General features: G+C 44.4%; 1 protein-coding gene across 11 annotated transcripts in view; it reads left to right on the forward strand.

The window, feature by feature from the left end:
- The first annotated feature begins 1,172 nt into the window (after positions 1 to 1,172).
- Positions 1,173 to 24,091, forward strand: part of CASP8AP2 (caspase 8 associated protein 2) — a 45,664-nt gene continuing 22,745 nt past the window's right edge. For 4 of the 11 annotated variants that reach the window (XM_050786175.1, XM_050786177.1, XM_050786171.1 and 1 more), the window contains exons 1-2: positions 1,184 to 1,377; positions 23,364 to 23,432. In XM_050786175.1, the coding sequence (XP_050642132.1) occupies positions 1,185 to 1,377; positions 23,364 to 23,432 (262 nt within the window). In that variant the 5' untranslated portion in view covers position 1,184. Of the gene's footprint in view, positions 1,419 to 17,465; positions 17,549 to 22,553; positions 22,620 to 23,363; positions 23,433 to 24,091 lie in introns of all 11 variants that reach the window. The other 7 variants (XM_050786178.1, XM_050786181.1, XM_050786173.1 and 4 more) reach the window with 4 other exon arrangements.

The following is a 24,091-nucleotide window of genomic DNA, read 5'->3' on the forward strand; positions in this document are numbered from 1 at the left end:
TGTCTACAAAAAATTTTAAAAATTAGCCAGGGGTGGCCGGGCGTGGGTGGCTCACGTCTGTAATCCCAGCACTTTGGGAGGCCGAGCTGGGCGGATCACCTGAGCACAGGAGTTCGAGACCAGCCTGGTCAACATGGCGAAACCCTGTCTCTACTAAAAATACAAAGATTAACTGGGCGTGGTAACACATTCGTGAAGTCCCAGCCACTCGGGAGACTGAGGCAGGGGAATCACTTGAACCTGGGAGGCGGAGGTTGCAGTGAGCTGAGATCGCGCCATTGCACTCCAGCCTGGGCAACAAGAGTGAAACTCCATCTCAGAAAAAAATACAACTAAACAAAACAGCCAGGGGTGGTGGTCGCTTGCGTCTGTGGTCCCAGCTACTCTGGAGACAGAGGTGGGTGGATCTGTCGAACCCTGGAGGTGGAAGTTGCAAGGAGCCGAGATCGCGCCACTGCACTCCAGCCTGAGCGACAAAGCGAAAAGAAAAAAAAAGCTAAGTGGACAACCAAGAGGAAATGGGTAGGGATTAATATAGGCAGACTATAAGTAGCGAGGAAGGCGGCCTCATTTTCGCACCTATCAATGTGCAGGCTGAGCTCCTGAGGCTAGACCTACCGGCACCCCCCATTACTACAGGTTCTGTAAGACAAGTCAGGTATTCCACCCTCTAACAAGCTCTTCTCTCTCCTGCCTCGCTAGACTAGTATCCCCTCCTTAAGGCTCCCAACATCCGAAGCTAAGTTGTTTGTCTGCCTATTATCCAGGAACGCGTCTGAGGGCAGGGAACAAATTTATTCATCGTAATCGAGCCCAGCACTTTGTCTAGCACGCAGCTGACAGCAGAATTTTAAGAGTAAAGGATTAAATAAATGACAGACTTCTCAAGGCTTCCTGTCTCTTTCACTAAAGAGCTTCTCTCAGGCCAGGCCCCTACCTCTACTCAGGTCAGTCCCTTCCGTATTGAAGCCCCGCCCCGTCGCTTCCCCGCCACCTTACACCCCGCCTCTTTCTCTTAAAGCCCTAGGAAGATTACTGGAGTTTGGCGCCAACCGTGTTTTTTTTTTCCCTTCCAAAGGCGGGAACTAGTTGTGGGCGCTGCGACGTGCTTTGCGTCTGATATGATTGGCCGTAGGCACTCAGTCCCGCCTCCGTAGCCTGAATGCGCTCTGGTATTGGTGGAGATGCAAGGGAGACCTCGGTGGGCAGAAAGGAACCGGGTTGTCTTGGGCCGGGCAGGGCGGGTAAGTTGCCGTAGGGGCCCGGTCCGTGAGGGACTGCTAAGGAAGAGGCTGCATGGCGCGGTAGTCCCCCGAGTGGAGGTCGGCGGCCCCTGGGAAGCCAGAGAGTCGGAGGGAGTTCATCTGGAGCGGCCAAGTAGGTCGGGGAAGGGCCCCGCCTGACGTCTGGCTGCGCAGGTAGCCACGTTCCCTCCGCCCCCGGTGCAGCTTCAGGGCTTGCTCCCTGCGTCCCTCCGTCGTCCCTCGAGAGGGTCTGGAGCGGGGCTATGGGCGGGTGCGCCCAGGAATTGTCCCTTCGGCCGCTCGTCCTGCCCCTCCCCCACCGCCATCCAGTCTCTCTTTGGAATATACTCTTAAAAGCTTTCAGATGGAGTTCTTTGGAGAAATGGGTTTCCTGGAGTGTCAGGTGATCGTTGATGTTGATTGTTTCTGAAACGTTTATTTAGGCATCAAACCAACATGCCTCAATAAGTTTATTTTCATTTTTGCAGCGCCTAGATTCATCCCTAGCACATAGTAGGCCCTAACTCAGATGTGAATGTAGAATTCGCAGGAGCTGAGCATTTGTACTTCAGGCATCAAGTTGTCTTTGACTCTTCGACTCTTCCTTGGTCTTTTTCCGTTCTCCACATCTCCACCAGCAAACATTTCGCCTCTCCTCGAGGCCCTTCCTCCCATCTCCCTCAGCGCCTCTTTGATTGGAGGGGGAACAGAGGCTTTCATGGCAGGGATTCTCCCATCTGCCCTCCTATCCCCGCTATGCCCTCCAATTATCTTTTCCTGGCGTTCCGTTTTACAAGAGATGGCCTTCTTTCCAAAAACATTTATATTGCATTGAATATTCTTGATTTTGGCCATCTTGCTTTACAGACAGACCTGGGGTCTAATTTCAGCTCTGCCACTTACCAGCTGGTTGCCTTGTGCAATTTCTTGATCGTCTGTGTTTTCCTCATCTGTAAAATGGGAAAAAAGATAATATGGACCTCATAGAACTCTGGGGAGGATTTAAACTAAGTGAATAATGTATTTAGACCATTTAGGTTAGTGCCTGGAACATAGTAAATGTGCCATATGTAATAGTTTTTGTTAGTATTTGCCCCTCACATTTTCTTCTGGGGTCTTGCTGTATTAGTATTAGCCTTTCCCATGAGCATAAAAATACAGACTGTCTGTCTCCTCTGGCTTTTCCCTGTTTTTCTCTACAAATGCTTGTGTGTTTTTCTCTAAATTTTATTTTTTATCTTTTAGCGTCTACATTAAGGACACATTCTCAGTTTTGTAGCGATTTTTTTTTTTTTTTTTTTTTTTTTTTTTTGAGACTATAGCCCAGGCTGGAGTGCAGTGGCAAGATCTCGGCTCACTACAGGTTTGACCTCCTGGGCTTAAGCAATCCTTACCTCAGCCTTCCAGGTAGCTGGAACTACAGGTGCGCACCAGCATGCCTGGCTAATCTTTGTATTTTTTGTAGAGACTAGGTTTTGCCATGTTTCCCAGGCTGGTCTCGAACTCCTGGGCTCAAGTGATCAGACTGCCTTCAGCCTCCCAAAGTACTGGGATTACAAGTGTGAGCAGCCACCACGCCCGGCCACATTCTCTCAATTTTGAGAAGAAAATTTTCTTCAGACTACTATGACAAAAGGCTACGTGAGCCTTCTCCTGTCTACTTTGCTTTCACATCTGAATCTATTGGAATTGTTCCAGAAAAGATTATGTATGAATAAATCTGCTTACAAACATTTTGTTTTTAGACAGAATCTTACTCTGTCGCCCAGGCTGGAGTTGCAGTGGCATGATCCCAGATCACTGCAGCCTCTGCCTCCCAGGTTCAAGCAATTCTCCTGCCTCAGCCTCCCCGGTAGCTGGGATTATAAGTGTGTGCCACCATGTCTAGCTAATTTTTGTATTTTTAGTACAGATAAGGTTTCACCATGTTGGCCAGGCTGGTCTTGAACTCCTGACCTCAGGTGATCCGCCTGCCTTGGCCTCCCAATACAAACTCTTTTTCAGCATGATGGTTCTCAACTTTGAAAATTTTGCCTCTACACTTTCACAGGTGCATCACTTCTATTGGTAGCAACTCTCATATATTGAGATCCTCAAATGGGAGAAGGTAAGGGAAAGTGAAAAAGACCCATTTCCCAAGAGATTCTGATACATTTTTCTTCCTCCTCCTCTTCCTCTTCTTCCAGGAGAATCACTGGCCTATGTGATTTCAAGAGCGTAATCTCACCTATCACTAAGGTGCTAATGAGTCCCAAATCATAATACTTACCGTGCCTTTTCTGTATGACATTTCCAGCTGTTAGACATCCCCCCCGCCGCCGAGATGGAGTCTTGCTCTGTTGCCCAGGCTGGAGTGCAGTGGCACAATCTCAGCTCACTGTAACCTCTGCCTTCCAGGTTCAAGCAATTCTTCTGTATCTCTGGAGTAACCGGAATTATAGGCACATGCCACCACGCCCAGCCAATTTTTGTATTTTTAGTAGAGATTGGGGTTTCACCATGTTGGCCAGGCTGGTCTCGAAATCCTGACCTCAGGTGATCTGCCAGCCTCGGCCTCCCAAAGTGTTGGGATCACAGGCATAAGCCACCACACCCGGCTTTTTTTTTTCTTTTCTTTTCTTTTCTCTTCTTTTTGAGATGGAATCTTGCCCTGTCACCCAGGCTGGAGTGCAATGGTGTGATCTCGGCTCACTGCAACCTCCGCTTCCTGGGTTCAAGCAATTCTCCTGCCTCAGCCTCCCGAGTAGTGGGATTACAGGTGCGCACCACCACGCCCAGCTAATTTTTTTGTATTTTTAGTAGAGACGGGGTTTCACCATGTTGGTCAGGCTGGTCTTGAACTCCTGACCTCATGATCCGTCTGCCTCGGCCTCCCAAAGTGCTGGGATTACCACCCCTGGCCGCTGTTAGACATCTTTATCTGGATGTCCTACAGATAACATGACTTCACTGGTTCTCCATTGCAGTTAAAGCCTGACTATCCTTGATAGCTAGAAACATGAAAATCATCTTTAACAAACTGGGAATTTCATTAATTCAACAGGTACTCTTTTATTACTTGCCATTCTGCTAGGCCTGCTGAGAGCGAGGGATACAGTGAGTGCTGGGGAACAGAACGGAGATGGTCCTAGTCTTTATGGAGAACCATTGGGTGGTCCATTGGGTGAGATGGACATTTCTCCAGGATTCCCACAAAAATGGAATCATGAACTTCAAGAAGAGGTCATGTAGGGAAAGGACACAATGGGGTAAGAGTATGTAACAGAAGGCCTGACTTAGTGGGAAGAGAGGGTGGACAGGGAGACTCAAAATGACTTAAGCAAAATATCAAAGAAGAGCTAAGTGAAAGTAAAATATTGAGGAAAGAGTATTCCCTGCAGAAGCCCCGTGGTTCTTTTTGTTGTTGTTGTTGTTGTTTTCAATTTATAAATAGTTTATCCTGTTCACATTATGCAGAATTTCAATGTCATTTATCCACAACGTTAGTACAGTAACAGAAACAAAAAGGAGGGTGGGGGGAGGTTCATAGTGTGGCCTGACATAGTCTAAGGGCTCTCTCCTGTAGTATGCATCTCCTGCAGGCAAGTATTAATATCACTTCATTGTTTGAAGGAGAGTACACTATCCAGGATTCATTTATTGTTCAGATGTCTTTTCCAAAGTATGAGAAAACAGGAGTAAATTCAATAATGAATATCTACAATTCAAACCAATTTAACCACAGGTCAAGGATGTCTTTCTTATCTATTATCACAAACATCCCAGTTGCTTGGCCGGGCGCGGTGGCTCAAGCCTGTAATCCCAGCACTTTGGGAGGCCGAGACGGGCGGATCACGAGGTCAGGAGATCGAGACCATCCTGGCGAACACGGTGAAAGCCCGTCTCTACTAAAAAATACAAAAAACTAGCCGGGCGAGGTGGCGGGCGCCTGTAGTCCCAGCTACTCGGGAGGCTGAGGCAGGAGAATGGCGGGAACCCGGGAGGCGGACCTTGCAGTGAGCTGAGATCTGGCCACTGCACTCCAGCCTGGGCGACAGAGCGAGACTCCATCTCAAAAAAAAAAAAAAAAAAAAAAAAAATCCCAGTTGCCTCCATCTAAAAATTTGTTTTAAAAGTTAAGACACAATTAATTATACCTTATTAATTCACTCAAAAGCGAAAAAAAAAATGTACCACCCAGCATACAAAAGTTACACATTGGAAGTATATATATAGGGCCAGGTGCGGTAGCGCATACCTGTGATCCCAGCACTTTGGGAGGCTGAGGCAGGTGGATCATGAGGTCAGGAGTTCAAGACCAGCCTGGCCAAGATGGTGAAACCCCGTCTCTACTAAAACTACAAAAAATTACCTGGGCGCAGCTTCAGGCGCCTGTGATACCAGCTGCTCAGGAGGCCGAGGCAAGAGAATCGCTTGAACTCGGAGGGCGGAGGTTGCAGTGAGCAGAGATTGTGCCACTGCACTCCAGTCTGAGCGACACAGTGAGGCTCAAAAAAAAAAAAAAAGTGTATGTATTATATATTTCCTTTCTTTTTTGAGATGGAGTCTCTCTTTGTTGCCCAGGCTGGAGTTAAATGGCGTGATCTCGGCTCACTGCAACCTCCTCCTTTCAGGTTCAAGTGATTCTCCTGCCTCAGCCTCCCAAGTAGCTGGGATTACAGGTGTGAGCCACCATGTCTGGCCAATTTTTGTATTTTTAGTAGAGATGGTGTTTCACCATGTTGGCCAGGCTGGTCTTGAACTCCTGAACAAAGGTGATCTGCCTGCCTCGGCTTTCCAAAGTGCTGAGATTACAGACTTGAGCCACTGCGTCTGGCCTCAGAATTTGTTTTTTATCCTGAAATCAGCAGGAAGCACTGAAGGGGTTTTCTTTTGTTTTGTTTTTTTGAGACTAAGTGTCCTGTGCCCCAGACGAGTATAGTGGCACGATCTGTGCTAATTGCAGCCTCCCCCTCCCAGCTTCCAGAAATTCCCCTGCCTCAGCCTTCCAGGTAGCTGGGATTACAGGCATGCGCCGCTACGCCTGGCTAATTTTTGTATTTTTAGTAGAGATGACGTTTCACCATGTTAGCCAGGCTGATCTCAAACTCCTGACCTCAGGTGATCTCCTGATGTCAGGTGATCGCCTGCCTCGGCCTCCCAAAGTGCTGGGATTACAGGCGTGAGCCACTGCACCCAGCCTAGGCACTGAAGGGTTTAAGCAGAGTTGGGAACATGATCATGTTTGCATTTCGAAAATAACTCATACTGAGGTTTGAAGAACAATTTGAAATGGGGGAAGACTGGCCATTTGAATACACTTTCCATTAAATCTTGTTGACTACCTCTCAGATCTGTTTTTAGTGTTTTGTGGGTTTTTTGGTTTTGTTTTGTTTTGAGACAGTCTCGCTCTTTGACCCAGGCTGGAGTGCAGCGGTGCAGTGACAGCTTACTGCAGCCTCCGGAAGCATGTGCCACCACACCCAGCTAAGTTTTCTGTTTTTTGTAGATACAGAGTCTCACTGTGTTGCCCAGGCTGGTCTTGAACTGTGCACAAGCAATCCTCCTGCCTCAGCCTCCCAAAACGTTGGAATTACAGTCATGAACCACCGTGCCCAGCCAAGATCTGTTTCTTATTTTTATTTCCACTACTAAGAACTTAGAGTGACACCTCTTTGTCTTCTGCCTTGTTTTGGTAGCCTTTTGTTTCTCCCTTCCCACTCATATTTTCCAGAGTCTTGCCAGAGTTCAACTTCTAAGATGCAGATTTGATCATTATATTCCCGTGCTTTAAAAACCTTCACTGGTTCCCCCATTCCTTTCTAGATGGAATCCAAGTATCTTAATCACGTAATACATCCCTTGATTTTTTTTTTTTTTTTTTTTTTGAGAGAGTCTCACTGTCATCCAGGCTGGAGTGTGGTAGCACGATCTTGGCTCACTGCAGCCTCCGAGCCTATGACTTTCTACACTTTATTCTCACATTCTGATCTTGCCTTCACATGTTCTGTTCTGTGGGTGTTCACACCCATACTTGATTGTGAACTTATAGATAGATGTCGTGAGGAACAGATGTGGGGAGATCGTGTCAAGAAGTGTTTGCAAACATGAGCCTAATTTAATTGAACCTTGGAATTTTGGAAACCTTGAGACAGTGAATAATGGAGCTAGAATGATAGGCGTCAGTCTATATCACGATAAGGAATTTTTTTTTTTTTTTTTTGAAATGGAGTCTCACTCTGTGGCACGATCTCAGCTCACTGCGACCTCCTCCTCCTGGGTTCAAGCAATTCTCCTGCGTCAGCCTCCCAAGTAGCTGGGACTAGACACGCACCACCATGCCCAGCTAATTTTTTTTGTATTTTTAATAGAGACGGGGTTTCACCATGTTGGCCAGGATGGTCTCGATCTCTTGACCTCATAATCCGCTTGCCTAGGCCTCCCAGAGTGCTGGGATTATAGGCATGAGCCAGTGCGCCCAACCGGGATAAGGACTTTGTACTTTATTTATTAAAAATCGGGAAGTAAAGTTTTTGAGCAGGATTGCGGTAGAACTAACCCAGTAGTTGTGCGTAGCATGTATTTGGAGCGGGGAAATAATTAGGTAGCTATAGTGGGGCCTGAAACAAATCGAAATGGCGAGAATGGGGATAAATAGGAGAAACATTTCAGAGGTAGCATCAGTAGATCAGTAGTCTATTAGGGAATGTTAGTACTACTCCAAGAAATAGAGAAATCAGGAAGTGAGCAGATATGGATGGAAAGATGATCTCTTGTTTTGGACTTGGTGAGTTTCTACCTACAGGAATGTGTTTATTAATGTTAGCATTTTTTTGTTTGTTTGTTTTGAGACAGGGTCTCATTCTATCACTCAGGCTGTAATGCAGTGACTTGATCTTGGCTCACAGCAATCTCTGCTTCCTGGGGGTGCTTAAGGAATCCTCCCACCTCAGCCTCCTAAGTATGGTTGGGACCATAGGCGTGTGTCACCACGCCTGGCTAATTTTTGTATTTTTTCTAGAGATGAGATTTCGCCATGTTGCCCAGGCTGGTCTCAAACTCCTGGCCTGAAGTGATGCACCCACCTCGGCCTTCCCCCAAAGTGCTGGGATTACAGGTGTGAACCACTGTACCCTGGCATCCAGCCACTAATTTATTTGTTTGTTTGTTTGTTTATTTATTTATTTATTTATTGTTTGAGACAGTCTTGCTCTGTTGCCCAGGCTGGAGTGTAGTGGGACAATCTTGGCTCACTTCAGCCTCTACCTTCCCCACGCTCAAGCAATTCTTTTGTGCCTGAGCCTCCTAAATAGCTGGGATTACTGGTGCGTGTCAGCATACCTGGCTAATTTTTTTTATTTTTAGTAGAGAGAGGGTTTCACCATGTTAGCCAGCCTGGTCTTGAACTTCTGACCTCAGATCTGTCCACCTGCCTAGGCTTCCCAGAGTGCTGGGATTTAGGCATGAGCCACCACACTTGGTTGCTAATTGTTTCTTGTTTGTTTGTTTGTTTGTTTTGAGACAGAGTCTCGCTCTGTCACCCAGGCTGGAATGCAATGGCACAATCTCAGCTCACTGCAACCTCCGCTTCCCGGGTTCACACCATTCTCCTGCCTCAGCCTCCCAAGTAGCTGGGACTACAGGTGCCTACCACCATGTCCAGCTAATTTTGTTTTTGTATTTTTAGTAGAGATGGGGTTCCACCACATTAGCCAGGATGGTCTTGATCTCCTGACCTCGTGATCTACCTGCCTTGGCCTCCTAAAGTGCTGGGATTACAGGCGTAAGCTACTGTGCCCGGCCTTGCTGGTTATATTTTTATTTCTTTGGGTTTACTTTGTTCTTTTTCTAACTTCTTGAGGTGATTGATGGCCTCATTAATGTTTTGTCCTTTCTTCCTATACATTTAGTACTGTAACTTTGCCTTTAAAAGTACTATTTTGGTTTTATCCCATAAATTTTCTGTGTTGTATTCATTGTTACTCAGTTCTGTACTTTTTCCCAGTTTCCATTAGTATTTGTTCTTTCACCTATGTTTATTAATTTCCAAATGACCTGGGAAATTTGAAAGTGCGTTGTTAACTTTGAATTTTATTGGGCTAGATGGAAGCATTTCTTTGATATTTGTGGAAACTTGCACTGCGGCTTGATACATAGACAATATTTATAAATGCGCTTAAAAGTAGTGTAAGTTCTCTTAATTGTGGTATGCAGGGTTATAAAATTATCAGATCAAACCTGTCAATTTTGTATTCAGAGCTATATGCTTAAATTTCTTTAACTGCTTGATCATTAGAGAAAATAATGTTAAAATCTCTATTGTAACAATTTGTTTTTTTGGCTTTTTGGTTTTGGGGGGTTTTTTTAAAGCAGAGAATCGCTCTGTTGCCTAAGCTGGATGGAGTGCAGTGGTATGATCTTGGCTCACTGCAACCTCTGCCTCCTAGGTTCAAGTGAGTCTCCTGCCTCAGCCTCTAGAATAGCTGGCATTATAGACACCCACCACCACGCCCAGCTAATTTTTGTATTTTTAGTAGAGATGAGGTTTCACTGTGTTGGTCAGGCTGCTCTTGAACTCCTGACCTCAAGCAGTCCACCGCCTCCATCCATCCCAAAGTGCTGGGATTACAGGCATGAGCCACTGCACCAGCCCGATTGTGACTGAGTTATCTATATCAGTCAGAGTTCAGTCAGTAGGCAAAAACCATATAGTAATTTGAAAGGGAAAGTTTAGTATAAAGAATTTTTGGCCGGGTTCCGTGACTCACGCCTGTAATCCTAGCACTTTGGGAGTCCAAGGCGGGCGGATCACCTGAGGTCAGAAGTTTAAGATCAGCCTGGCCAACATGGCGAAACCCCGTCTCTACTAAAATACAAAAATTAGCCAGGCCTGATGGGGGGGTGCCTGTAATCCCGGCTGCTCCGGAGGCTGAGACGAGAGAATCGCTTGAATCGAGGAGACGGTGTTTGCAGTGAGCCGAGAGCGCGCCACCGCACTCCAGCCTGGGCGGCTGAGCGAGACTCCGTATCACAAAGAAAAAGGCCAAGGTGCAGTGGCTCACGCCTGTAATCCCAACACTTTGGGAGGCCGAGGCGGGCAGATCACGAGATCAGGAGATCGAGGCCATCCTGGCTAACGCAGTGAAACCCCGTCTTTACACAAAAGATTAGCTGGGTGTGGTGGTGGGCGCCTGTAGTCCCACCTACTCCGGACGCTGAGGCAGGAGCGTGAACCCGGGAGGCGGAGCTTGCAGTGACCCGAGATCGCAACACTGCACTCCAGCCTGGGAGACAGAGCGAGACTCCGTCTCAAAAAAAAAAAAAAATATTGTTGACAGGATTGAAGTAACTAGTAATTGTCTAGTAATAGTTAAGGAATAACTGAAAAATATAGGAATATCAGATATAGGGGGCAGCTATGACCGCTGGGGTTTTGATCATCCAAAGAAGAGCTGTGTTCCCTCACTCTAAGGATGGGATCCAGACCTCATGGAAAGAGCATTGCTGGGGTCAGCTGGACGGTGGAGACATTGCTAAGTGTTTTGCTCTGTTCTAAATCGGCCAGAGGAGTTGTATAGGGAAGCTCCTGGGTGCTAGAGGATCTATGAGTTGGAGAAGCTGCCCTCTCCCTGAACCTAGCAGGAGGAAGCCGTGTTCTGCAGGAGCCAATCATAATAGGAACCTGATGTACAGGAAGTGAGCCTGTGGAAAACCGCCCTGCAGGAACCGAATGCTGGGACAGCAGGCTTTGTAGGAGCCTTGCTAGCCAGATGCACCGAAACTAGGGAAAGAATCCCCCTTCCTCTTCCATTGTTCCTCCACCATTCTGATAAGGTTTAACCTTGTGCCAGTTAGCAAAGGAGAAATATCTACAAGGCCTAGCTCCTTTATCACAGAAGTATGGATTTGGAATTGAGAGGCATAACTGTCACAGTCCCTTTAACTACTTTTTTCCTTTTCCTACAGCCTAGGAAGCTAAGAACCTTTAACTTTTTCATGTGTACACAGTGAGAAGCCACACACATATAACTTCTTTTGATGACTTCTCTATATTACTGTATATGTTCTCAGAAATTTTGAAGTACTATTAATGCATCATGTGATACAATTAAGAAATAAGCAGTTACTTCTTAATTTATAAATAATCTTTTAAAAAATACCTTTGGCGGCCGGACACGGTGGCTCACGCCTGTAATCCTAGCACTTTGGAAGGCTGAGGCAGGCGGATCACAAGGTCAGGAGATCGAGACCATCCTGGCTAACACGGTGAAACCCCGTCTCTACTAAAAATACAAAAAAATAAATAAATAAAATAGCCAGGCGTGGTGGTGGGCGCCTGTAGTCCCAGCTATATGGCAGGCTGAGGCAGGAGAATGGCGTGAACCCGGGAGGCGGAGCTCGCAGTGAGCAGAGATGCACCTCTGCACTCCAGCATGGGCAACAGAGCGAGACTCCGTCTCAAAAAATAAAATAAAAAATAAAAAATACCTTTGGTGGTGGGGACCTAGAATTAAGATGTGAAGATAATGATCTGACAAAAAAATTTGGAGAAAAATTTAAGACAGATGGGGGCAAAAGATCCATTATTAGCTGGTCCCAAAGTAGTATTTTCTCAGTTGGCTGTTCACAGTCAGTTACACATCAAACTTCCCGTTCTATTCTTCCCCCCTTATTATTGCTCTTGACTAATTGTTAAAAAAGAGACCCAGGATTACCAAGTCTCTTAGATTTATATTTATTTCCAGGTTTAACTTACTAGGTCGAGTCTTCTTCTTTTTCTTCCTTTTTTTTTTTTTTTTTTTTTTTTGATACGGAGTTTCGCTCTGTCCCCCAGGCTGGAGTGCAGTGACCGGATCTCAGCTCACTGCAAGCTCCGCCTCCCGGGTTTACGCCATTCTCCCGCCTCAGCCTCCCGAGCAGCTGGGACTACAGGCGCCCGCCACCTCGCCCGGCTAGTTTTTTGTATTTTTTAGTAGAGACGGGGTTTCACCGTGTTAGCCAGGATGGTCTCGATCTCCTGACCCCGTGATCCGCCCGTCTCGGCCTCCCAAAGTGCTGGGATTACAGGCTTGAGCCACCGCGCCCGGCCTACCTTTCTTCCTTTTTTTAAAATTATTATTTTTGTTTTTTGTTTTTTTTTTTTTTTTTTTTTTTTGAGACGGAGTCTCGCTCTGTCGCCCAGGCTGGAGTGCAGTGGCCGGATCTCGGCTCACTGCAAGCTCCGCCTCCCAGGTTCACGCCATTCTCCTGCCTCAGCCTCCGGAGTAGCTGGGACTACAGGCGCCCGCCACCTCGCCCGGCTAGTTTTTTGTATTTTTTAGTAGAGATGGGGTTTCACCGTGTTAGCCAGGATGGTCTCGATCTCCTGACCTCGTGATCCACCCGTCTCGGCCTCCCAAAGTGCTGGGATTACAGGCGTGAGCCACCACGCCCGGCCAAAATTATTATTTTTGAAACATGGTCTCTCACTCTGTTGCCCTGGCTGGAGTACAGTGGCATGATCACAGCTCACTGTAGCCTCCACCTCGCAGGCTCAGGAGATCCTCCCATCTCAGCTACTGAAGTAGATAGTACTATAGGTGTGAACCACCATGCCTGCCTACTTTTTAAAAAAATTTATTCCATTAAATAAAGATGGGGTCTCCCTATGTTGCCCAGGCTGGTCTTGAACTACTGGGCTCAAGTGAACCTACCACCTTGACGTCCCAAAGTGCTAGGATTACATTTGTGACGTTTTTTGTTTGTTTTTCAAGACAGAGTCTTGCTCAGTCACCCAGGCTGGAGTGCAGTGGTGCAATCTCAGCTCACTGCAACCTCCACCTCCTGGGTTCAAGCGATTTTCCTGCCTCAGCCTAGTTGGGATTACAGGCACGCCCCACCATGCCTGGCTAATTTTTGTATTCTTAGTAGAGACGGGGTTTCGCCATGTTGGCCAGGCTGGTCTCAAACTCTTGACCTTGTGATCCACCCACCTTGGCCTCCCAAAGTGCTGGGATTACAGGCATGAGCCACCGTGCCCAGCCCGTTTGTTTGTATTTTTTTTTGTCTTGATGTGGTTTTGCCATGTTGCCCAAGCTGGTCCCAAACTCCTAGGATCAAGCAGTCCTTCCACCTTACTCCCAAAGTGCTGAAATTACAGGTGTGAGTTACCACACTTTTTTTTTTTTTTTTTAAGTAATACCTGCCATTAGTATAAACTAAAACTGTATGAAATAATAGTGCAGGGAAAGCTTTGATCTATTTGATCTCTTTAACCAAATCATTAGATTCTCCATTATTCTGAGAGGAAACCCCATGACTAATGCTCCTCTCTCCATGTGACAGCTTACAGCTACTACTAGTAGATTTCTCATTAGGAAACCTCTGAGTATCTGATTTCACCAGTTGAATTTTGCTTTGCAGAGTCAGTTATGTTAGTTACCAGACGTGATTATGTTATTTGTGCTTTTTGTAATTGTGCAGGCTATTTTATAACAGTTAATCAAATGAGCTAATTGAAATAAATGTTAGATTGAGGAATGTGAGGAATGGAGGAAAAAAGATAATACACCTTGATTTTATTTATCTCTTGTGGTAGAACCATGATCTTATCTTTGAATATGAATCCAATGATGAGAGTGTTGACATCTTTCTTGCATGAACTACACCCATAAGACATTGCCCATGATTTTCAGTTTTTGTTTTGTCCTTGCTTGAGCCCAGGGAGGTTGCAGTGAGCTGTTGTGCCACTGCACTGCAGCCTGGGTGACAGAGGGAGACTCTGTCTTTAAAAAAAACAAAAAACAAAAAAACAAAACTTAGATACTTTTTAATTGATCTGAGTATAGACTAGATTTTCTCCCCTAGTACTTTGGATCATTTTTTCTTCACTTGATTTGACATGCAGGGGGGTGTGTGTGTGTTTTGCTACCTATCTTTCCATAGCATTCTGCCTAGTTTTCAGTAGAAAATAACTCCCTTTGGTAATGTGATCTTTCATCATACTGTGATTTAGAAAAATATGAAAATGGGCATAATTGGATTTGACAATAAATATACATTGGTAAGCTTTGAGAAAAACTCAGAATCGTATATAGAAAACCTTCCCCCAAACTAAGAGGGAGCTAGGAGACCAAAGAATGATTCAGACGAGTCCAGCTTGGCGAATAGATATATTTATTAGGACTAATAAGCTTATTTTTTACAAGGCACTCTGGATGGCAGCAGAACAACTTTAGAGATCCATGCTGCCCTTTTGTCTGTAAACTGTTTTTAAGCTAACTTTCTGGCTCATTGCCTACTGTATTTAAGCGATGAGACTGTTTTTCTTGGTAGGTTCTCAAATACTCTTCGGAATGTTTGGGTTCCCAGGGGCACTGGCTCTTCAGCCTGGCACCATGGTCTTGGCTCATCTCCTGTCCTTCAGGATTCAGGCAGCAGACATACACCCTCCACTACATAAGCATATATCTCAATTGGTGGGAGCAGAAGTATGCAGGTGCAGGCTTGCTAATAATTTCATAGCCCCAAGTGGCCAGAGTGGCCATAGTTCAGTGGCCATAATCATTCATTGGGTTTTACTGGCAGATTAGAGGATGCCAGATAAGTTAGTGAAGAGAGGCTTTTTTTTTTTTTGGTGGGGGGACGGAGTTTCACTCTTGTTGCCCAGGCTGGAGTGCAGTGACGCAATCTCGGCTCACTGCAGCCTCCACCTTCTGGGTTCAAGTGATTCTCCTGCCTGAGCCTCCCAAGTAGCTGGGATTACAGGCACCTGCCACCACGCCCAGCTAATTTTTGTAGTGTTAGTAGAGACGAGGTTTCACCATGTTGGCCAGGCTGATCTCGAACTCCTAACCTCAGTTAATCTGCCATCTTCGGCCTCCCATAGTGCTGGGTTACAGGCGTGAGCCACTGCAATCTGGCCTGTTTTTGTTTTTTTACTGTTTTGGATTCTTATGTTGTTTCTAGTTTTACCATAAACAACACTGGTAACAGATTATTAGATGTGAAATTGTTAGGTCAGAGTATTGCACTTAAACATTTCATCAAATTTTTAATCAAATCAAAGCTGTTGCCAAATTGCTTTCACAGAGCTTTTACCAGAGTGCACTTGAGAGAGCTGTGAGAGTACCTCTTTTCCCATACCTTTGTCAACCTAGTGTACTATCAAACTTTTTGTTATTTGCTTGTCTTACTATGTTATTGGTGAAAACATGTCAGGAGTCCCGAAGACCACCCCTAAGTTTGATGATTTTCCAGACTTATAGGATTCACTATGTAGTTGTACTCACAGCTATGATTTATTACAATGAAAGGATGCAAAGCACAATCACCAAAGGGAAAAAAGGTCCATGGGGTAAAGTCTAGAGGAAACCACGTTAAAGTTCCCATGGTTTTGCTCCCAGTGGAGTCATGCCCTTAACTGTTTGTTCCCCCAGCAACTAGTGATAGCAGGTGTGAAATGTTGTCTACCTGAGAAGCATGTTGGAGACTCAGTGCCCAGGCTTTTTACTGGGGGCTGGTCACATAGGCCACCTCTGCCTGTCATGTACTAAAATTTTAAGACTCCCAGAAGGATACAGGTGTTTATGATACACCACATTGTTTGTATGAACAGTTTAGGCACATCGAGCCACTTCTTATCGGTCTGGAAATTGTGGGAACCCTCCTGAAATTTGAGTTCTTAAACTCCAGCCAAGGGCCTTAGTAAGCAGCCTTTCTAACGATAAGTAGCCATGCCTGGCTATGCCAACACTTTCCTACACAACATGGCATATCTCATTGTTTTAATTTGTGTTTAGTGAAGTCAAACATCTTTTAGTTCCAAAAGCTTTGCTTTGTTTTTTTTTTTTAATGATTTGTCTGTGTTTTTTGACCATTTTTCTATTTGGTCTAAGTGATTACCTTTTTTTGGTATCAGTATTTCTTGTTAGTACTAATGTGTGTGTGTGTGTGTGTGTGTGTGTGTGTGTGTTGTGATAGTAGCGATGGTTCTTATTTTAGTGCAAAAGTTAATTTGGCCGGGCGCGGTGGCTCAGGCTTATAATCCCAGCACTTTGGGAGGCTGAGGCCAGCGGATCACCTGAGGTTGGGAGTTCGAGACCAGCCTGACAAACATGGAGAAACCCCATCTCTACTAAAAATACAAAATTAGTTGGGCATGGTGGTGCATGCCTGTAATCCCAGCTACTTGGGAGGCTGAGGCAGGAGAATTGCTTGAACCCGGGAGGTGGAGGTTGCGGTGAGCCGAGGTTGCACCATTGCACTCTAGCCTGGGCAACAAGAGCGAAACTCTGTCTAAAGAAAAAAAAAAGTTAATTTGTATTTTGGTCTGTTTTATAAAATTAGCATCATTTACTTTGTACATAGCTTAAGTATATTAACAATTTTTTTTTTTTTTCTTGAGACAGGGTCTCACTCTGTCACCCAGGCTGCAGTGCAATGGCACTATCTCGGCTCACTGCAACATTTGCCTGCCAGGCTCAAGTGATCCTCCTGTTTCAGCCCCCAAGTAGCTGGGACTACAGGCACAGGCTACTACACTTGGGTAATTTTTGTGTTTTTTGTAGAGATGAGGTTTCACCATGTTGTCCAGGCTGGTCTCAAACTCCTGGGCTCAAGTGATCCACCTGACTTGACCTCCCAAAGTGCTGAGATTAGAGGCATGAGCCATCATGCCTGGCCATATTAACAAGTTTAAAATTTTTGCTTTATAGTTTTGACTTTTTACTAGAAAGTATCAGGCACTTTTTTTGATAACACAAATCTGCTTTTAATAATGGTAGAGAGAAAGGCCAGGCACGGGGGCTCATGCCTGTAATCCCAGCACTTTGGGATTCTGAGGTGGGTGGATTGCTTAAGGCCAGGAGTTCAAGACCAGCCTGGCCAACGTGGCAGACAGGCAAAACCCTGTTTCACTAAAATTACAAAAATTAGCCAGGTGTGGTGGTGCACTCCTGTAATCGCAGTTATGGTACACTCCTGTAATCCCAGCTACTCTGTAATCCCAGCTACTCGGGAGGCTGAGGCACGAGAATCACTTGAACCCAGAAGGCAGAGGTTGCAGTGAGCGGAGATCAAGCCACTGCACTCCAACTTGAGCGACAGAGTGAGACTTTGTCTCTAAAAACGAAGAATGATAGAGAGTGAGCTTTTTCAATGTGTCCAAATTTGAAAATTGCTTTTTGTTTTGAAGCTAGGTTTATTCTCTGAATTGTGAGGTTTATTTTAACAGTGGAAATTTTAAAATATTTAATACCGTAGGTGGTGACTTTCAAAAGGAAATAGGATCATGGCAGCAGATGATGACAATGGTGATGGAACAAGTTTATTTGATGTCTTTTCCGGTAAGAGCTACTTTTAATTGTCTTTCTAATTTACTTTTTGTTTTTTTGTTTTTTTTTAAATGAGACAGGATCTCCCCCACTTGCCCAGGGTGGAGTGCAGCGGCGCCATCAATAGCTCACTATGACTTCAGACTTCAGAGCTCAAGAGATCCTCTCGCCTCAGCCTCCTGAGTAGCTAGGACTACAGGCACATGCCAACACGGCCATCTAATCATTTTATTTTTTGTAGAGACAAGGTTTCACTATGTGGTCTAGGCTGGTCTCTAATTCTTGGACTCAAGCAACCCTCCCTTTTTGCCTCCCAAAGTGTTGGGATTACAGTTGTGAGCCACTATTCCTTGCCTAACTTTACTTTTTAAATTACAAAATCATTTACCTATTCTCATTGGAAACATAGTCATTATCAGCCTTTTTTCTCTATACATAAATGAATTAATACAATAAAATGCCTGGTACATGGAAATGCTTAAAAGTGTGAACTTACTGTATGCTTTCAAGCTTCAGAATGTAGTCAAATTAGTGATTTTACTAATATGAATGATAATGATTTTTATTATTATATCTAAAAATATGTAAGATAGGTTGTTGTTACTCTTGAAGTTAATATTTCCAGTAAATTGTTTGTTGTTTGTTGTTCAGGAAAAAATTGGGCCAGGTGCGGTGTCTCATGCCTATAATCTCAATACTTTGGGAGGCCGAGGTGGGCGGATCACAAGGTCTGGAGTTTGAGACCAGCGTGACCAACATGGTGAAACCCCATCTCTACTAAAAATAAAAAAATTAGCCAAGCGTGGTGGCATATGCCTGTAATTTCAGCCACTGCACTCTAGCCTAGACGACAGAGCGAGACTCTTGTCTCAAAAAAAAAAAAAAAAATTGATAGTCACAATGGATAATTAGTTTGAAAAAGAAATAAATAACTGTCAATACCTGGTAGTAAAATAAGCTCATAAAATAGAATTTCTTTTCTTTTTTTTTTTTTTTTTTTGAGATAGAGTCTTGCTGTTGTTGGCCTGGGCTGGAGTGCAGTGTTGCAGTCTCAGCTCACTGCAACCTCCGTCTCCTGAGTTCCAGCAATTCTCCTGACTCAGCCGCCCGAGTAGCTGAGATTACAGGCACCTGCCACCATGCCTGGCTAATTCTTGTATTTTTAGAAGAGACGAAGTTTCACCATGTTGGCCAGGCTCATCTCGAACTCCTGACCTCAGGTGATCCACCCACCTTGGCCTCCCGTAGTGCTGGAACTACAGGTGTGAGCCACCACGCCCGGCCCAAAATAGAAATATTTTAAATTATTTGCGGAAGATAAACTTCCAGACACTGACATAACATTATTATCTCTTTCTTTTAATGATAATCATGCTGTGACCTCATTGAATTTGTTGAGATATGCGCATATGTTTATTGACCAGAATAGTGATTCCTATGCCATGGAGAGTAGGAAGGGCAGTTATAAAACATGTTTAGTAGAATTCCATTTTTGCCTAAAATAATGTTTTAAACAATTAGTATTCATAGATATGGAAGAGTTCACACCAACTATGGCCATTATAACCATTCTGGGTGGGGTTATTTGGTGTTTATTTTTGCTGATATAGTTTCAAGTTGTTACACTGTAATTCTCTTTTATGTTTTTCCTTTGAAAAATTTTAAGCCAGGCCAGGCGCAATGGCTCTTGCCTGTAATTCTGGCACTTTGGGCGACCGAGGCGGGTGGAGCACCCGAGGTCAGGAGTTCAAGACCAGCCTGACCAACATGGTGAAATTCCGTCTCTACTAAAAATACAAAAATTAGCGGGGTGTGGTGGTGCACACCTGTAATCCCAGCTACTCGGGAGCCTGAGGCAGGAGAATCACTTGAACTGGGAGGTGGAGGTTGCAGTGAGCTGAGGTCGTGCCATTGCAATCCAACCTGGGGGAAGAGCGAAATTCTGTCTCGAAAAAAAAAAAATTTAGGCCAACAAATAGAAAAATTGGAAATATAATGTAATGAACAGCATTATTTGTCACCTAGATTCACAAATGATTAAATTTTATCACATCTGCAACCATTAAAATTTGAAGGACAAAGCTACAATTTAATCTGATTTTCTGGATGCAGCTGTTTTTATTTCTATGTATCACTGTCAAGTCGCTGTCTATACACATACGTGTATATATATATATGTTTTTTTTTTGAGATGGAGTTTCACTCTTGTTGTCCAGGCTGGAGTGCAATGGCGTGATCTAGGCTCACTGCAACCTCCGCCTCCCAGGTTCAAGCAATTCTCCTGTCTCAGCTTCCTGAATAGCTGAGTTTACAGGTGTGCACCACCATGCCTGGCTAAGTTTTGGTATTTTTAGTGGAGACGGGGTTTTGCCGTATTGGCCAGGCTGGTATCGAACTCCTGACCTCAGGTGATCCACTCACCTTGGTCTCTCAAAGTGCTGGGATTATAGGCGTGAACCACCACACCTGGCCAGGTTTTTTATTATTATTATTATTATTATTATTATTATTATTATTTTCTTTTGAAACGGAGTCTTGCTCTGTCGCCCAGGCTGGAGTACAGTGGCGCAGTCTTGGCTCACTGCAAGCTCTGCCTCCCGGGTTCACATCATTCTCCTGCCTCAGCCTCCTGAGTAGCTGGGACTACAGGTGCCCGCCACCACGCCCAGCTAATTTTTTGTATTTTCAGTAGAGACGGGGTTTAACCGTGTTAGCCAGGATGGTCTCGATCTCCTGACCTCATGAGCCACCCTCCTCGGCCTACCAAAGTGCTAGGATTACATGCGTGAGCCACCACGCCCGGCCCGTATATGTATTTTTTAGGCTAATCAAGTGAAGCAGTAGGAGAAGCATATACATTTTAAAACTAGTCACAGCTACAGTGTACTTTCTACTTTGTGTCTTGCCTTTTTTTTTTTTTGGAAACGGAGTCTCGCTCTGTCTCCCAGGCTGGAGTGCAGTGGTGCGAACTCGGCTCACTGCAACCTCTGCCTCCCAAGTTCAAGTGATTCTCCTACCTCAGCCTCCAGAGTAGCTGGGATTACAGGTGTGCGCCGCTATGCCTGGCTAATTTTTGTATTTTTAGTAGAGGCGGGGTTTCACCATGTTGGTCAGGCTGTTCTCTAACTCCTGACCTCAGGTGATCGCCTGCCTTGGCCTCCCAAAGTGTTGGGATTACAGGCGTGAGCCACCTCGCCCAGCCTAGACTCTCTCTTTGTAAACACACACACACATCTAGATGCACACCCATTTTCATGACCCATTTGAGAGTAAGTTACATACATTATGGCCCCTTACCCCTAAGTATTTCAGTATGTACTTCATAAGAAAAGGTTGGTTCTCTTATATACAGTGTAATTTCAGTTTCATTAGATTTAACACTGATAAAATACTTTTGTATTTGATTTGCTATTTTTATTGCAGTGAATAGTGTTCTTTATTATTGTAGTTGGATTTAGGTCATTTTAATCTTTGAGTTTAATTTGTCGCATCAGTTATTTTTTCTGATTTCTTTCAAATATTATTTGAATATATATTTACTTATTTAAAATTTTTTTCTCCCTTTAGCACTAGTGCTAACTGCTAGTAATGTTTGAGTATATTTTTGAATTGCATTTCATTTATGAGCTTTTTCACTGTACCTCTTTGTATTATTTTTAGTACTTGTTCGAGGAAGTGTGTACATCTTTAACATTTTGTAGTCTGTTTACTAGTATTGTACCTTTTTACATGAAATATAGAATCTTGCATGTATAGTTGCATCTATCTGCTCCCTTGCCTTTCATGTTATGAACCCCACAATAAAATGCTAGTGTTTACTGGGCTGGGCATGGTGTCTCACGCCTGTAATCCCAGCACTTGGGGAGGCCGACGCGGGTGGATTGCCTGAGCACAGGAGTTCAAGACCAACCTGGGCAACATGGTGAAACCCTGTCTCTACCAAAATACAAAAAATTAGCCGGGTGTGGCGGCATGCGCCTGTAGTCCCAGCTGTAGGCTGACGCAGGAGAATTGCTTGGACCAATTGCTTGGACCCGGGAGGCAGAGGGCGGAGGTTGCAGCGAGCCGAGATCACACTGCTGCACTCCATTCTGGGCGACAAAGCGAGACTCTGTCTCAAAAAAAAAAAAAAAAAAAAACTATAGTGTTTACTGTAACAGTTCTATGGATCTTAAAGAAATTAAGAAGAAAAATTAGTCTTTTATGATTACTCGTTTATTTATCATCTCCAGTCCTAGCATTCTTTGGTGTCCTTCTAGTAGCACTTTCTCCCCATTCTCTATTTGCTTCTGGACTCCAGATATACATTATGTAAGAACTTTTGATATTATCATGTAGGTCACTAAGACTCAGTTCTTTTTTAAGAAAGTCTCTCTCATCTACAGATTGGGTAATTTCTGTTGATCTGTCTTCAAGTTCAGTGGTTCTCCTGTCAAGCATATCCAGTAATTTTTTATATTACATATTGTAATCTTCAGTTATAGGTTTTTCCTTTGGTTCTTTTTCGTTGTTTCTGAGATTTTCTGTGTAGTAAGTTTGTGCTTGTCTGTGTGGTTTTTTTGGAGACAAGTTCTTCCTCTGTCAGCCAGGCTGGAGTGTAGTCGCATGAACATGGCTCACTGCAGCCTTGACCTCCTAGGTTCAAGTCATCCTCCTGCCCCAGTCTCCTGAGTAGCCAGGACTACAGGCATCTGCCACCATGCTCAAGCTAATTTTCTTTTAATTTTTTTGTAGAGACAGAGTCTCACCATGTTACCTAGGCTGGTCTCAAACTCATGGGCTCAACCAATCCTGTGGCCTTGGCCTCCCAAAGTGCTGGAAATACAGGTGTGAGTCACTGCACCTGGCCACCATGTAGTAACTTTGGATTGTATAGTCAACATTATAAATGAAATGTGAGACACTGGATGCTGTTAACATTCCTCTGAAGAGTTGTTTTTAATTTTAGCAGATACTTAACTTAGCTGAACTTGTGATTCGGTCCCTTCTGTAATAGCAACTGAAATCTCTGTTTTAGGTTTAGCTGGCTTTTTGGAGTTCTACCCTTTTTTGAGAGTCACCCAGAGATTTGGGCAGAATTTAGGTAATGCTCTTTGTGGATTTCTGTAATTCCTCTTTCGTGTACTAGTGACTGTCACGACAAATTCTTTTCTCCAGTTCTTCAAGCTACTAAAGGACTGGAGGTTTCTATCTTGAGTTGTCACTGCCCAGTATAGCTACAACTAGGGCCTGTCTTTCTACCAAAAGCAGTAATAAAAGGGGACAGGGAACTTGGGAGGTGCTATTTTCTTTCAGTTGTCACTACCCTTTCAGTTTTTGCCTGCTTTAGGGTGTACTCTAGCTCTTTAGATAGCTTCGAATATTTTATTTAGTGTTTACAGTAGTTATCTGCAGGAGGATTGGTTTTGTAGAAACTACTCCACTGTAACTGGTATTGGAACTCTTTCAGTAGAATATATATATATGAGACAGGATCTCGCACTGTCACCCAGGCTGGAGTGCAGTGGCAGAGTCATGGCTCTCTGCAGCCTTGACCTTCTGGGGTCAAGCAGTCCACCTCAGCCTCCCATGTGCCACCACACCTGGCTAAATTTTTATTTTTGGTATGCTGTGTTGTCCAGGCTGGTCTTGATCTCCTGAGCTTAAGCAATCTGCCTGACTCAGCCTCCCAAAGTGCCAAGTTTACAGGCGTGAGCCACCGTGCCTGGCTTATCTCTTTTTTAAAGCAAAACTATTAAGTCTCTTTCTTTTCCTGGTCCTTCAGTGTAGGAATGGAAAAATCGCAGTGCCTAAAGTCATTTTTAACTAGTCTTTGCCTTTCTTGCAGCTTCTCCTCTTAAGAACAATGATGAAGGCTCATTGGACATATACGCTGGGTTGGACAGTGCTGTTTCTGGTATGTGAATTCCACAAAAATAGTTTCATTTTTTGGTCAGTTCATTGTGTGTGTTTGTGGTTACCAAATCCTGGTATATCATAGCTCCTAAACAATTTGCCCATTCTTTGTAATTACACTGAGGTAATTCTTTTCTTTCTTTTTCCCCCACAATAACTTCCAGAACCCAATCTTAACCAAAGCTTGATCAGAAAAACAAATTAGCAAACAGGTTTATTCATCTCGGCCTCAGATTTGATTGAGCCTTGTGCAAAAACATTTTCTACTATTGAAGTGCAACTAGTGCTGGTGTCTGTTACTACTCACTTATACTCTTTTTTTTTTTTTGAGACAGAGTCTCACTCTGTCGCCCAGGATTAAGTGCAGTGGCTTAATCTCGGCTCACTGCAACATCCGCCTGCCAAGTTCAAGTGGTTCTCCTGCCTCAGCCACCCAAGTAGCTGGGACCACAGGCACGTGCCACCACGCCCAGCTAATTTTTTTTTATTTTTAGTAGAGACAAGGTTTCACCATGTTAGCCTGGATAGTCTCGATCTCCTGACCTCGTGATCTGCCCGCCTCTGCCTCCCAAAGTGCTGGGATTACAGGCATAAGTCACCACACCTGGCTGCACTCATACTCTTGTAGGTTATATGATATTAGAACATTTGAAAAGTGTA

This window comes from Macaca thibetana, chromosome 4 (genome assembly GCF_024542745.1).
Source record: "Macaca thibetana thibetana isolate TM-01 chromosome 4, ASM2454274v1, whole genome shotgun sequence".
Taxonomy (NCBI): Eukaryota; Metazoa; Chordata; class Mammalia; order Primates; family Cercopithecidae; genus Macaca; species Macaca thibetana.